Source organism: Rhipicephalus sanguineus, chromosome 7 (assembly GCF_013339695.2).
Source record: "Rhipicephalus sanguineus isolate Rsan-2018 chromosome 7, BIME_Rsan_1.4, whole genome shotgun sequence".
Taxonomy (NCBI): Eukaryota; Metazoa; Arthropoda; class Arachnida; order Ixodida; family Ixodidae; genus Rhipicephalus; species Rhipicephalus sanguineus.
The window spans coordinates 44,301,898-44,317,310 of NC_051182.1; the positions used below are offsets into that span (position 1 = coordinate 44,301,898).

Below are 15,413 nucleotides of genomic sequence, written 5' to 3' on the forward strand. Positions count from 1 at the left end.
TCACGAACACTAAATAGTGAGGCCTGCTCAGTCACTGTGACCGAGTTCGCCCTTGAGTCTTCGCGTCTTGTGCCTGCGGAAGTTGACAGGATCCCTGTGCGATGGGTCGTTGAGTGCCTGCTCTCCTGAGGACGGCGTACCTGCCGACATCACCACTGTGTCCTCTTAAGTGGGCACGATCCCAGCCTCGCTGGGCGGTTGGCAGAACCATGGAAGAATTTGCATATTTTAATGACAACAAAATTATCATAGCTAGCAAGTTTTGGTGAAGAAGACGGCGGAGGCATTGACTCGGGCATGATTGCTCTATGGAAAAAGGCCAAAATGTAGCTGACAGAAAAGTACAAGACCAATGGCAAAAGGTACACGACTCTCTGTCGCATTAGAGACCTTTTCAAAATTATTAGAAAACACGCTGAGCAACTCCGTCAAGCGCAGAGGAACTCCACTTGTAGGCGACACGGGAAAAAGTCGCAGCTTCGCCGCAACAGCGAAGCAGTGAGTGCGATAGCAAGAAATTGGAACGCACCGCGAAGAACGGCAAGCAGCTCGAAACTTTCAACGCGCTGCTCAAGTACAAAGGACGCGTGAAAAGAACACAAGCAAGACGAGCGCTAAGAATTGTCACAGCTCGACAAAGCGCGCTGCTCAAACACGAAGAAGGGCGCACGAAACGTACGCACAGGTATAAAAAGGACGAGCGCGAACTAGCAACTGTCACAGTTACTTCCTCCCGTTTGAGCAACGAGCTCCCCTCGCAAACGCGGCCGCTGCAGCGAGCGAAGTAACCTTCGTGCGCTCTGTAACTTCAACATTGCGGTGAAAGCACAAGACGTACAAACCACCCCCATCGCGAGATAAGCCCGCACACGGGGGAACACGCCCTGTACATTGAAGTACAGCTGGAAGATGGTAGCAGGCGCATCGCGACGAGCGGGGCGATGACCTTTAAACGGCGCCCTTCGCGCTATCCCACTGATATTGAAGAGAACACGCTGAAGCGCTTCCGAGCTACACGTACCACCAGCGGTAAATGGTGTATATAAAGAACTTGCGTTTACTATACTGACGAACGTACTCTCCGTGGCCGATTCGCCAAGCGCATAGCACCCTCAGCACTAGAAACGAAGGCTTCGTCAAGCCTTAATGTCTTATGCTTTTGCTCCACAGCATCAGTGCTGTCACTATTGTAATTCCTCCTTTGATGTCGAAACATGGCAGCGGCGAGCGCGAAGCGGAAATCATAAAACCATTCTTTCCTCGTGCCAGCATTGCAGCACCCTCTTCTTTCAAAACACCTACGCTTGAGTTCACAGTCCTAAATTTAGATGCCGCGTTCACGATGGGAGAGCTTCATGCAACCTTGAAACAGGGCCGGTGTGATCCTTCGCCGGGATATGGCAGCATCACTTGATGTATGTTACGCAGTCTGTCCAAGAAGCCGCAGCTGGCCTCTTAGAAAAAGGAAAGAAGCAGTGAGTATCTTCGAAACACCTGCATCTGTCGATATTGAATCCCCTACCAAAACCACGAAAGGATCCTACGAATACCGATAACATTCGTTTCATGTCGCTTACGCTAATCATATGTAAACTCACTAGAGGATGATTCTTAGCAGGATAATCAACAACATCCTACATCGCACCTCAGGTTTCCAATTGTCTCAACCGGGATGCAGGCGCTAGTAGGAACGCACAAGAATCTGTCGTTACTTCAGGGTTGTTCGGAGTTGGATATGATGACGTACACCTCCGCAATATATTTCGAGCAGTCGAGCTGCGGAAAGCTTTTGATAAGGTCAAGCCAGACCACATCATCTGCACTCTGGCGAGCATAACATCGCAGTGAACGAATGCTTGAGTATATCACAAGATTTCTAGAAGCGAGACCCGTACAACACCGCAGCGATAGAGATGCCTTACGCGCCACTAACGATCTTCTTCGAAATGCTCCTCAGGGCTCTATAGCGGTTCTTGTGCTCGTTGATGCCGCCATGATAACTTTAGCCTAAGAAATTGAATCGAGCACTGGCGCCCGCTTTACCATATGTGCGGACGACATATTAGTTTTAACCACAGCACAGGACAATGGCGGAAATAATTAGTATAAGGGCAGCAACCATGAACCTTCTGTAAATGAGAATGGCCTTGAAGCCAGAGCGAATTCAACGTCTTTGCGTCAATGTAAGACGAAGTGCACTTTCAACATAGGAGGGAATAAGATTGACATTAGGACCTCAACAATTCAAGGAACACTCAGACATATCAAGATATGCGAAATTGTCTTCCACAACTGCAACACGGCGCATATTGAGACCACTGAGCTCAAAAAAGCAGCTGCCGAAGCGTATGAACACTATAAAACACAAGTCCAACAAGTTTGCCGGAGCACGAGGATCAACCGGTAGCTGCATACTCAGTCTGTCTCAATAGGGAAAATCACTACGGACGCACCGCCATATTAGCGTCGAACGCAGCCAAATTTCTGCGAGTCTTCCACTGACACAGTCTTCGGACTATCACGGCCTCCGAAAGTTTGCCAAGGTACGAAAACTGCAGTATCTAAAGGCCATTCCGCCCATTGAAAATATCTCCTGAAATACCCAGACTTCACTCTATGAAAGAAGAGGAAGTGGAGCAGGTTTGTGAGTATTGATCACGAAAGAGGGTGGGCGTGCAAATACGGACGCAGAGGAAGAGATTCGCGTTGTCTCGTTCTCTTCGCCGTGTCCGTGTTGAACACTCGCCCTATATCATGATGTTCATTATATAACCCTTTGCACCTCACCATAGCGCGGCACGACAACTTGATTTGGTACACAAGACGTGTCGTATGGAACCTCGGAACACTGCTAGTGCAGTCACCGCTCTTGTGTTTTTCTTATCTATATCTGTGCAAGACACCCGCCTCAGTGCCAACCGGTGCAAATATGGCATACAACCCATGGCATATTTGCACACGCCACTCTCGATGGACAAAGAAAGCATGGCGTTACCATGGTACAAACCCTCGACCGGTGATGCCATGTGCTATTAATACACAACATACCATGCGGCTCCTGCACAGGAATTTCTGGCCAGTGGTACCGCCTTACGAGATCTCAATAGAGAGCATGCCACGGCTTTACACGTCCGGCAGATACTCTTGCGCAAACAGAAGAATGACATTGAGACTAGGATCGCCTGGATGCCAGATCACGTGGGGTCCCAGGGGGAGGTAAGGATGTGGCCTATTTTATCGCCACCGCAAGTGCTATAGTTCTACATTATCATCTCCAACCCGCACTGCATGGATCTTCCGATCGCGGTGGCCACCCTTGTGCTAATTTGCAACGATACTCTAACATTGAAATGGCATGATTGCGACATTTCCTCAAGTGCAATAATGAGAAAAGACTGAGACGCCCCATTTCGTCCGATACGTAAGCACCTAGCTTTCCGCCATTCCCAGGTAATATTTATTAATCAGGTACCGGCAAACACAGGCACTACACCTCAGACTATTCATAAATAGCAGACTTTTCGGCAAGAAGAGGGACATTTGGACCTCAGTCCTTTACCTATGTACCTTTTATCACTCTTGATGAATCGCCGCCACCATGCACCTCATTCTACAATGACCTGCTTTGTATGTTCATCAAACCAACATCCCTATTTTTCACATCCTGGATCGAAAGAATATAAAAGGACATACTTCAACACTCTGATGACCTTGTTAAATTAGTCTACTTCGGAAGTTACTAGAGATTTATCGCATGCGTATGCACTTTTCCTATCTCCTCATCAGCAACCTTCGGTGCTCCGTTTCCTGAATAAAAGTCTCAGTTTCGGGGCAGCGGCGAACCACTTGATGCCGTAGCAACAAGTTGAAATGTCGTACGAACAAAGGTTAGCAGCTCACTTCTTTAGCAAACACGGCCGCTGCCGCCAGCGAAGTCATCTTCGTGCCGGGCTTGGCATCCACGCAAACATTGCGATGAAAAATATAAGCGCGCTGGCACAGGTGACCACACCCCGGTGACCACACAGAGACCACACCCTGAGCACCACGAGCAGAAAGAAGCACAAGACGTGTAAGTCTAGGACGCTTTTTTCTTGTGCTTCTTATTTGTGGCGGTAGCGTTGTGTCCCTATAATTGCTATCGGAAGTCACCGGTACCTTATGCGTTCCCCTAAAACGACTACAAGGCGAAAGGCATTTTCCTCTTCTTTTCTAAGTCAATTATGGTAACCCTTGGAGGCGCTATGTACATAATTGTGTACACCACCCGTTTTTGCTGGTTGTGTAGAATAGCGGTTAAGGAGGAGCAAGATACATTGAGCTTTGGATGAAATGAACCTCCTGCATAATAAATGTATCTTCATTTAATTTCATTTCGCAGTGTACTGCTGCATACGGTCACTTTGCTGAAGGCAATACCATGTTCGACGAATAGTTAGACGTGCAGCTGATGGCGGGCCATGACGAAAGTATAATTTTTCTTTGCTCAAAAAGTACACAATCGAAAACAATTTTGCACTATATATTTCTGGCCTGAGATTTCATTCTCTTTATGCACAAACGGAGCATGAATTTCTTGAGAATAAATGTATATTTAATTAGAATTTAATTGGGCCCAATTGCTATAGCCCACATAAATCAACTTATTAACGGCATTATTTTTGTTGAAATGAAATATCGAGTGCCTTGAAATAATGCTGTGTCTACGCAATTTGCAGACAGTTCCTTATAGGTGGCGTCTGAAAGGGTCAAGCCCGCCAGGAAGCTTTCCGCAACCAACGTGATTTCGCACTGCCTCCGGGTTCGGAGGTATTGGAAGCTTTCTGCAGCTCACATGCTATCGCAGCGCGTCCGTGATCGGCCGACCTTCGAAAAGCCATGATGCCCTATGATGATGTCATCATGTGACGTCACCATTACGTCACACATTTTTACAACCTCTGAGGTAATGCTGACGTCATAGACTGACGTCATCACATGATAAGGATTGTTAGCATCACTTCTGCTGACGCCGCCGATGGCGACGGTCACTTTTCGTCTTCGCTGATGCATCTAAGGCTTTGGCCTTCATAAAGGAATTTATCTATCTACAGATAAGAGAGAGAGAGAAGAATAGAAGAAAGGCACGGAGGTTAAGAAGGGCTGAGCTATGTAGGCTACCCTGCACTGGGGAAGGGGGTAAGGGGAATAAAAGTTGCAGAGGATGAGAGAAAATTGTCACTCTTTCAGCCGACGTAAAAGTTCCGCGTATGACATCCCAAACCGCGAATCAGTCCGGTATCCTTGAGAAAACGCAACAGCGCTTTCGTTGCCTTTCGGAACTGTGATAGGCAGCCGTATGGTCCCAGTATCTTCTCGTCAGTGAAAGCGCTTCCGTCCAGTTGATTTAGAGAAGTGAGGCAGTGAAGCCTCTCGTTTGCGTAAGTCGGGCAGTAACACAAAAGCTGCTCATTAGTTTCATCGACGGCACAGTCGCTGACGTCGGCCATCTCAATCTTAAATAGAGAGTTTGAGAATTGGGCGCCCAAGGAGCTTGGGGACCCTAGAAATATGCGAGCCGCCAGGGCGCATGCGCAAAGCCCAAGCCACTCTTGGGCGCTTGCGCTCGCGTTTACCCAAGACCGAAAAATCGAAAGCTAACGTGGGTCCCCAAGGCGTCTCGGGTCGCCAGCGAAACGGCGCAGACGCAGCGCGTGCCACGACGCACTATCGCCCACGCCTCGATTAATTTTAATTTTGCCACGTGTGGCGCCCCCTGCGTTTGACCCAAAGCAGCCTGCCTTTTACCCAATTCTCAAACTCTGCTAATCCTCCGAATGCAGGAGCAGCCTGCTGTTATGACGGACCGTAGGTGGTGACGCGGTGTCTGTGAGAATGAACAGGCGATGCGTTCTCACACTAGTGGGGCATATGCATCTTTCCCAGAAACGGCCTACCCGCTACGGGAAGCACCCCACAAAGAGAAGAGCATAGACGTCAGACTCTGGAGTGGATGGAAGATGGATGGATGCTATGAGCGTCCCCTTTAAAACGGGGCGGTGACATGTCTGCCACCAGGCTCGGAAAAAAAAAAAAAAAAAAACCCTTCCTTGTTTCATGTTGGCCAAATACCTTATCTACATTGATTAAATCTATGTTATTATACCAAAAAATATAAATTCACGGTCCATCTCTCTGCCTCTTAAGGCAGAATGACCTTATTTTTCCCCCATTATTTATTTTTGTTCTTTATCTCTACTTTTCTGCCACCAATACTCTAACCGTCTCTTACTTATTTCTATCGCGGACGTGTTCAGCTTTCCATTGTTGTCCCTAAAACCCAAGGCTTCATGTAGACTCGTGCCCACACGTATACCTGGGTGAATATCGCCACATTCAATCAGTACAAGTTCCATCGTTTCCTTAGTTCCCCCGCAGCATGTACATTGTTCTTCTTCGTTACTAAATCTCGCTTTATAACTACGCGTTCTAAGGCAGCCCGACCTTGCTTCAAACAGTAAAGCGCTTCCCCTTGAATTATCATAAAACCTTTCCTTCCTTATTTCGTTTTTTTCCTTTTCGGTAGTTACTCAGAGCCGGCTTCTTTTCCATCGCTGTCATCCAATAAGTCCTCTCCGCCTCTCTGACCTTCCGCTTAATGCTCCTTGTTGCCATATCGCCCGCACTGCCAGCCGTATATTTACTGGTGAGCCTCCTAGTTCTTTTTCTCCACTGCGTGTCAACGCTTTTTCTATACAAATACCTGAAAACCTTCTCTGCCCATCTACTCTCCTTCATTTTCCTCAGCCTCTCTTCGAATCTCATTTTGCTCTGCGCTTCCCTCACTTCAAAGCCTGTCCATCCCATATCACCCTTTACCGCCTCATTTGTCGTCTTCCCGTGAGTGCCCAACGCGAGGCGGCCCACCGTCCTTTGATTTACATCCATTCCTGATTGCACCTCTGACTTCATGCACACCACTGAGTTCCCAAATGTAAGCCCCGGAACCATCACACCCTTCCACAGCCCTCGAAGCACCTCGTACCTATTGTATCCCCATAAAGCTCTGTGCTTCATAATTGCAGCATTCCTCTTTCCCTTTGCTACCGATGCTTTCTCTTGTACCTCCATATATCTATCCCCCTCATTTACCCATACTCCGAGGTACTTGTACTCGCTTACCCTCGGTATTTTTTGGCCCTGTATTAATACCGTATGGTCTCCGTGATCATTGAATACCATCAATCCACATTTTGTTGCACTAAATCCTAGTCCTAGAGCCTCACACTCCCTTCCGCATATATCTGCCAGTCGCTGTATATCATCTTGACTGTCCGCAAATAAGACAATATCATCAGCATAAAATAGACCTGGAAGCTTCTGCTCAACCATCGCTCCGACCTGTTTGTGTGACAAATTAAATCCAATGTTGCTACCTTCTAGCGCTTTTTCCATCCTCGCCATGTACAGCATGAATAACAGCGGGGACAAAGGGCATCCCTGTCTCAGCCCCTTGCTAATTTCAACGCTGTCCTTGCTACTTATTCCTTCCCATTCTATACAAACTGTATTTCCTCGGTATATTTCCCTCAAAAGCTGTACACAGTCGTCACCTATGCCCACTTCCTTCAATATATCCCACAAAATTTCCTGATTAACGTTGTCATACGCCCCGGTGATATCTAGATAAGCTACGTATAAGGGCCTGTTTTCTATTTTAGATATTTCTATACACTGGGTAAGAACAAACAGATTATCGTCTAACCGCCTGTCGATTCGAAATCCATTCTGAAGTTCTCCCAAAATATCATTTTGTTCTACCCACGCTTCTATTTTTAATTTTACTGCCTGCATCGCCAACCTGTATAGCACCGATGTAATTGTTAGCGGTCTATACGAGCGAATGTTATCCTTTTCTCCCTTGCCTTTATAGATTAAGTTCATTCTACTTTTTCTCCAACTGTCTGGTATTTCCCTCTCCTGTAAGCACTTTTCTACGGCTTTCAGCAGTGCTTCTTTAGTGTTATGTCCGAGTTCGTTAATGAGGCTGACGGGAACCCCATCTAAGCCCGGAGTAGTGCGCTTAGGAATTTTTCCTTCGGCCTTCTTCCAATTGAAATTCTCTAGTACTACATCTTCTTCGGTTGCACTCCTTTGCGTACTTTTACTCACCGGGGGAATCCCCTGGGGGACCTTTTTAAACGAATCGGCTGTTATCTTTCGGATGTAACCTAGCGCTTCATATCCTTCCAATTTATTTCCTCCTTCATCTACCATATGTTGTTGCATTGTGACAGACTTCCTACCCAGCGCTTTTAGGTGGCTCCAAAAAATCCTAGGCGCGGCCTTCTTCTTTTCGCGAATCTCTGTCATCCAGCGTTCACTTTCACCTTTAATTTTTGCCTCGACTAATTTCTGCACAATGGATTTTTGCTCTAAATATATTTCCCATATTTGGTTGACTTCGTCCTGTGGCCGCTTCTCCTTTTTTGCCTGTCTGTGCTCCCGTGATGCCTGACGTCGCATCTCGATCGCTTCCCGGATTTCTTTGTTCCACCAACTTTTTGGCTTTTTCTTTCCTTTCCAACAAATGGTTTTCTTCTCTATTTCCATTTCTTTCGTGATTACATGTAGCAGCTCACTATACTTCCAGTCTTTGCCTGGTAGTTCGTCTACTTTTTCCTCGACTCTTGCGGCTATATTTGTTATTTGTTTGTCATTTAGATACGAGCTGCCAAACTTTGATTCTATGTTCTTATTTTCAGTTTTATATCCCATTTGTAATATTATGCGTTTATGATCACTACCCAAGCTGTTAATGCCTTCTTCGTCTATTCTCATCTCTCTAAGTTTGTCATATATTCCTTCTGTCATGAGACAGTAATCAATGCTCGATTGCCTGTTTCTGACTTCCCACGTGATCTGCCCCTCACACTTAGGCCCCACGTTAACTATCTCAAGACTATGTTGCTCGCAGAGATCTAGCAATAACTTGCCATTGGTGTCTGAATATCCGTCAAGGTCATGAATGTGAGCGTTCATGTCCCCTAGAAGGATTATCTCGGCATCATGACCAAATTCTTTAATATCGGTGCTTATGCATTTCACTATCTCCAGATTCTTTTCTCTGCAGTTATTGCCTGTCCACAAGTAAGCTACACCTAGCCACGTTTTCTTTCCACCTACTGTGCCCGAAACCCACATGTGCTCTGAACACGTTTGTTTCACTCTCTCCCATTTTGTTCTGCTATGAATTAGCATTCCAACCCCCCCACCTCTCCTTTCTGATGTGATCCTGTTACATCCTTCCCAAACATAATTTTCAATATGTGGTGGCTCTTCCAAGTCTCTAAGGTGTGTTTCTGTAACCGCATAAACACCTATCTGTTTCCAAGACGTGTATCTGTTTCCAAGACGTGTGGCGCCACCTGTCGGAGAAGTATTGAGTAGTGCATAGACCGACTCCCTCGCACAGTTTGCTATGGGACCAGGTGCAACTAGCGAGTGCGAAACAACGATTGAGCTTAATATCGCGTGTGTTTGCGCATTTAACACTCAGAACGAAAGCTGTGAATTGCTCTCCGCTAGTCGGACGCGCCACCGTACCGTCGTGAAGTGCTTGCTGCATCACTCGCCAGAACGACGGCGAAAACAGCAGCAGACGAGACCCCTCCGCACGCGACGAAGAAACGCCGCAAAAGACGCACTGTTGCGTTGTGAATTGCCACGGACGTAAAAGACTGAATAACAACGTTCAGTTTTACCGATTTCCATAGTTGTCGTACGAAGAAGAAAGGCGAGAGCGCTGGATACGGGATGTTGCGAGCGTGTTGGGTAAGCGAAGTACCCGCATTCTCCACAGCCGGTTGCATGAGAAAGTGTGATAATGTTGCTCTGCTGTTGTTTTGCGTAGCCCTGATGGAGAACCGTAGTAACCTTGACTATGAAGCTCAGAAGAGGCTCTGACCGGGGTGCTTGTCGTGTCACACGAAGTGAGCAGCTAGAGGCAGACTGGAGACACGTGATACGCACACCGCGACGAGTTGGTCGTCACAACACAGCATCGCGGACGTACGTTTTGAACGATCAGAGTTCTGGTTCTAACTAGCTAACACGTGCGCCATACAAGTAAATCGCAGAATGTTGGTCGTGACCACCTTCAGGTTTGTTTCGCCCGTGTCCTCCGCGGTTGCCGTAGTTATCTCGGAGGCCACGGTTTTGCCTTTGGTTGTACCCCGCGAAAGTGGACACGCACGTATCCCAATTTGCAGTACGCACAAACGGAAGACGACCATCAAGAGACCATTTGAGGATGCGTAATAAAACAGTCCAATGCACAGGAAGCGATGATGAATTAATGAAGAATGAATGATGAATTAACGGAGAATGCAACTGCAAAGGCGAAAATCGCCGGGGCTATTCGTCCCTGATGAACGGAGTTTTATACCACTGATCGGAAGATGCATAGTTAAGTAAATTGATCGTGTATGTACTTCATCGCTGTGGCATTACGTATATACCCGATTTTAACGCATTTAGGCGCTAGAGAACGGATGTCGGAGGGTTTGCCTCGAACTCGATGTCGTACGATGCTCGCTTGTACTTGCGAGTTGCAGCGCGCCGGAATAACTAAAACTTATTTTGCACTGTACTCGTAGATCGCTTTGATCAGCCTCCTTTTTTCTGAAGCGTGGATTGGCGGAAGAAGCTTTCCAGGTCCTTGGTTTTCAGGAAACGGCGCCTCGACACCAACGACACCAACGAAAGAGGAGGGATATATTGTGGCCTATGCACATTCGCTTGCGGACGGCTCTCTTTGCACTACCCAGTTAGTGCCAGGGCTGCGATGAGGGCGCTGGTGGCGGTGTTTTTCGCAGCGCCGCCTGGGCAGAGTCTGACGTCTATCGTGCGAGCTCCGATGGGCAGCAGAGATAGAGTGAACTAGCAGAGAGACGTCAAACATTGCGCCGTCTGCACAATTGGCGACTTTGACTTGGTTTAGTATGCTGCGGTGCTGACCCGTCCTGTATATTTTAACAGGAGCCATTAGGTCACCGTAAACCCTTCGGTGCCATTCTGGGGAGAAGCGGATGAACTTGCCCGAGTACCCTGTTCTCCCGGCGGACCCCACAAGTGCGCCATTGGCCACAGGAAGTTTGCTGCATGAACGAGTGCAACGACCCTTCGGCGACAGTGTTATTGGCTGGTCCCATGGTGGGTGGTGTCGTGTGTGTGATTGGTTACAGTCAGAAAGGAGGAGCCAGTCTGCGAGGTTATGACGACAGTGCTGAGTGAGGCAAGACGCTTGAGCCTTGGGTTAAAGGCTCATCCAGTTGGCTCGTTGCTGAACTCTTTTTTTTTACTATGTAAACGAGTGTACGAAAAGTGCCAGTAAACTGGGTTCTTTTCGTTTTCCCAACTTGCGAGCATCAGTTCCTGAACCCGGAGACTAAGTCACGCTGCCAGATGGAGTCCGGGTACGACGCAACCCTAACGTCCCAACAACTGGTTGCAGCGGAGGGTTGGAGCAAAACTAAGGCGCAACACTACTCGACGCTGCTTGGGGCCCCAGTGCCTTGGGTCCTCAATTCTCAAACTCTCTAATGAGTAGCCGTTGGTCAACGGTACATCCAGACGCAGGCGGCACAGCACTGTATCGTGCTCTCGTGAAATGCCAGGTAGTAGCCGCAGCCGTAGAGATGGGTATAGAGAATACATTCGATGGTGTGGGAACTGTGATGTTTGCAACTTTTGCAGTGTCATGTGCCGCGGCAGCTTTACTAAGTATCAAACCGCGTAAATCGTGGATGAAGCTATAGCACCAAGGTTTGTTTCTACGTGTGCTTTTCTGGCAGCTTCATTGGCGAGGTCGATGCCTTATCTACAACCGCACCTTATCTACAGATAAGGAGGGGTTGTAGCTACTAAAGCCTCTGAATAAACTAAATGTAAGGGCAACTCCTCTCTCCTCCTCAAGGAGGAGAGACCATGGCTGCCACTGCGCGGGGCCGATCGACCGGACGCGCTCCGCATTAATCACTGATCCGGCAAATTGCTTGCAGAGGCGTAGGCAGAAATTTTTTTCAGGGGGGGGGGCACCTCCTTGATCTGAATGGGGGCCGGGCAGGGAAGTGTGGTCTAGTGTCATTTTGTGCTCTGTATCCCATGGAAGAAAAAAATTTCGGGGGAGGAGGGGCACGGGCCCGGTGTGCCCCCCCTCCCCCGGCTACGCCACTGATTGCTTGCGATCGTGAGCTGCTGGTGTTTCTACCAGATTTTTTCTTGTCATGCTATTGCTGGCTGCCGAAACATTACGAGAGGACATCGAAACGATGTCGCGCTATTAGGGCTTTGTTATTGGAGCCGAGAGACTAAAATAGGCCGCGTGCGATCTCGTCATTGGATGATTGACCGAAATTCGGCCCTTCACTTCTTTGTGGGCCAACGGGCGCAGCGATTATTTACATTTATAGCTTTAGGCAAGGGCTAATAACTGGCCTGTAGGTTTATATGAAGTGTAACAGGTTTCGCTGATTGATGTGCTACCGATCGATCGGTGGAAGCATTTCGCCGACAAGGAGGCTACCACGGCATTGCTCGCAGACACCTTGCGCGACTCCGTACACTGTATTTGCGTGAACTTCATAAGTGGAGCAAGTCTTCTCGCAGGTCTACTCAAGGCTGCTACTGCCCTTGATATTACCGCTTCCATGTATTGGCCGTGGGTGCGCGCGAAATTGTTTGAAAGCAGAGTTAAAAGGAGGAGTTTATTGTTGAAGGGTTACAGGTGGCGAAATCACGAAAGGATTATAAAGCACACCGTAGCGGTAGGCTTGGAGTTTTTTAGAGCACGCCTGTTGTACACGGGCCTCAATCATTCTGCCTCCATCGAAATGAGGTCGCCGCGACCAGGATCGAGCGCGCGCCTTTCTGGTCAGCAGTTTAGCACCATGAGGTTTTTCGAAACGCCGGCAACTACGTTGGAAACGCATGCCGCCTTTGTCGCGAGCGAAAAACACGGCAACCGGCGGACGCCTGCGTTTCCGCCGATCACGTGCAGAACGCACGTTCTGCCGATAGATATCCGCGTTCGCCATGGAACCAACGGACGCGTGGAGTTTTATCTGGTCGAACGCGCCTCGCATGGAAGCCGAGAAGCCTCCACACCTAAATAGAGCATAACTTATGGTGAATTCCATTGGCAGATTCGGAGCACTTCCGGTAGCAGTTTTTCTGCTCCATTCGGAGCAAGCCTGTTCCATTGGCAGATTGAGAGTGCTCCCTGTATGTTTCATTGGCAGATCCGGAGCGGCCCCGCCGCGAAATCCACTCCACGGAGCAACTCTCTCTACTCCGTGAAAAGCGGCGGATTCAACCGGAAGTCGCAAGCGCCCCGCGCGTGCGCAGTGCGTGGCGTACCACGTGATCAACCAACGCGCTGTCCAAGCGCGCCCGTTCACTCCGCGCGCCGAGAAGGCAAGTCGCGTCTCGGAAGAAAAATGAGTGGTGCGTCGCAGCGTCAACTTGCGCTTTTGCTGCTCGCCGAGAGCGATGATTCGAGCTCTAGTTCCGGATCGACCAGTGAGGACTCAAGCGATGAAGAAGCTTTGGAAGCTGGCGTATACGAACACGTTTTTGACGTCATGTTTCGGCCGCCGGACAAGAAACCGAAAGTTGAGCATTTCGTCGACGACGTCGTCCGCCAGTACTCGGATGAAGAGGTAAGAATTAACGCATCCCTTTCGGAAGTTCGCATTTTAACACTCTTTACTTTTGCTGGCAAAATGCAGTTCCGAAGGCACTTCAGGTTGTCTCGGCGTGTTGCCACCGAACTGATAGCAGGCTTCGCGTCTTCTCCGATGTGCCCGACAGACAATAACGGTGGCAAGGCTGCGAAGTCTGCGGAGACGCACCTTTTGTCCTTCATTTGGTAAGTAATTTGGTGAGTAATTGTTATTGCTGCCTCTTCTTAAATTCGTCCCGCGAAATTGGGCACTAAAGTGTGCCGCCTGATCTCCTTACTGCGCAGGTATGCAGCCAACAAAACATGCATGCGGGATGTGGCCGACAGATTCAACCTAGCTGAAAGTACTGTACACAGGGTACTGCAAAGAGTGGCAGACTACCTGTGTACGCGAGGTCCAACTGTCCTCACATTTCCCCGTCACCTGGAGAAGCTGTCCAGAGATTTCGAGAAAGTATGTTCACCTAACTCTTAACGCTTGATAATAGACTGACGAACTGTTGGTTTTTTTTCTGCAGGTCTCGGGTGTGCCTGGTGTCGTTGGGTGCATAGACGGTTGCTACATTCGCATCCAGTGCCCCGAAAACAAGATAGCTTCGACCTACGTCAACAGACACCACTTCCTCTCAATGACATTGCAGGCTGTGTGCGACAACAAGAGGCGATTCAGTGACGTGCTCGTTGGAAGCTCGAGCAAGATACACGACTCCCGTGTCTTTCGCCTGTCCTCGCTTGCCAAAAAAATCCCAGGGATATGCCAAGGTGGCAGGTATCACATCCTAGGTGACGCAGCATACCCTGTAAGGTCGTTCTTGCTTACCCCTTACAGGGATTATGGAGCACTAACAAAACAGAAGAAAAAATTCAATGCAAAATTTTCGGCAACCCGCGTGCTGATTGAAAACTCGTTTGGGATCCTGAAGAAACGCTTCCGCCAGCTTATGTATCTGGAGCTGCGGACTGTCAAGTGGCTAAATGCGTTTATGCTTGCTTGTTGCATCTTGCATAATCTGTGCATCGACACAGGCGACGAACTGCTCGATGACAGTGATGAAGAGGAGGCTAACGATGATGTACCATGGTCCAAGTGCACAGACAGCGATGAATGTGAAGAAGAGGATACTAAAGAAGACGCAGCACTACGTAAGCTCGGCGAGTTGAAGCGAGAGAAAGTGTTCCAAAAAATGTTTGGGGGAAAATGAAAAATCTGCAAATGACTTCCTGCTTCGATATCGTGAAAGTCCACCATTAGTAGCTGCTCCGTTGATATAGCTACTTGTTCTATGGGAGAAAATAAACAAAAGCTTTACAGATATAATTCGCTTGTACATTCTGGTCGCTTCTTTTGTTCTTGTTTTTCATTCCACCGTCATTATATTCATTTTTTTGCATAATAATATGCCTGTGCAAATACTGTGTGTGAATGTACACAGCGTGATGTTAATATATATATGTAAATGAAAAAGATCCTCTTGGAAAGCAGCAACAAGGTGCGCGTTAAGGACCACCAGGTGGTCAAAATTTTCGGAGCCCACCTCTATACGGCGTCTCATTACAAAATCGTGGTTTCGGGACAATAACCACCCCCTCCCCAAAAAAAAAAAACGGCAAGAAGAGAAGCTTTTATTTTCGACGTTTCAGCAGGTCGTTAAAAGTGCCCCAAAAGCTTAAGGCTGTAAATGGTCGTCTA

At 48.2% G+C, this 15,413-nt stretch overlaps 1 protein-coding gene across 1 annotated transcript; it reads left to right on the top strand.

Moving 5' to 3' along the window:
• Nucleotides 1–13,185: 13,185 nt before the first annotated feature.
• On the top strand, nucleotides 13,186–14,925 carry LOC119398662 (putative nuclease HARBI1). Its single transcript, XM_037665494.2, has 4 exons — nucleotides 13,186–13,700; nucleotides 13,770–13,909; nucleotides 14,009–14,177; nucleotides 14,242–14,925. Exons 1-4 carry the CDS (start codon nucleotides 13,266–13,268, stop codon nucleotides 14,923–14,925), a joined length of 1,428 nt encoding a protein of 475 aa, XP_037521422.1. The 5' UTR covers nucleotides 13,186–13,265.
• Nucleotides 14,926–15,413: the final 488 nt, after the last annotated feature.

What these genes read in the sequence shown, in the direction of transcription:
- LOC119398662 (XM_037665494.2), top strand. Translation starts at nt 13,266, where the DNA reads ATGTTTCATTGGCAGATCCGGAGCGGCCCCGCCGCGAAATCCACTCCA. An exon ending in CACCTTTTGTCCTTCATTTG is followed by an intron (nt 13,910 to 14,008) that starts GTAAGTAATTTG and finishes CTTACTGCGCAG; the next exon opens with GTATGCAGCCAACAAAACAT. An exon ending in TGTCCAGAGATTTCGAGAAA is followed by an intron (nt 14,178 to 14,241) that starts GTATGTTCACCT and finishes TTTTTTCTGCAG; the next exon opens with GTCTCGGGTGTGCCTGGTGT.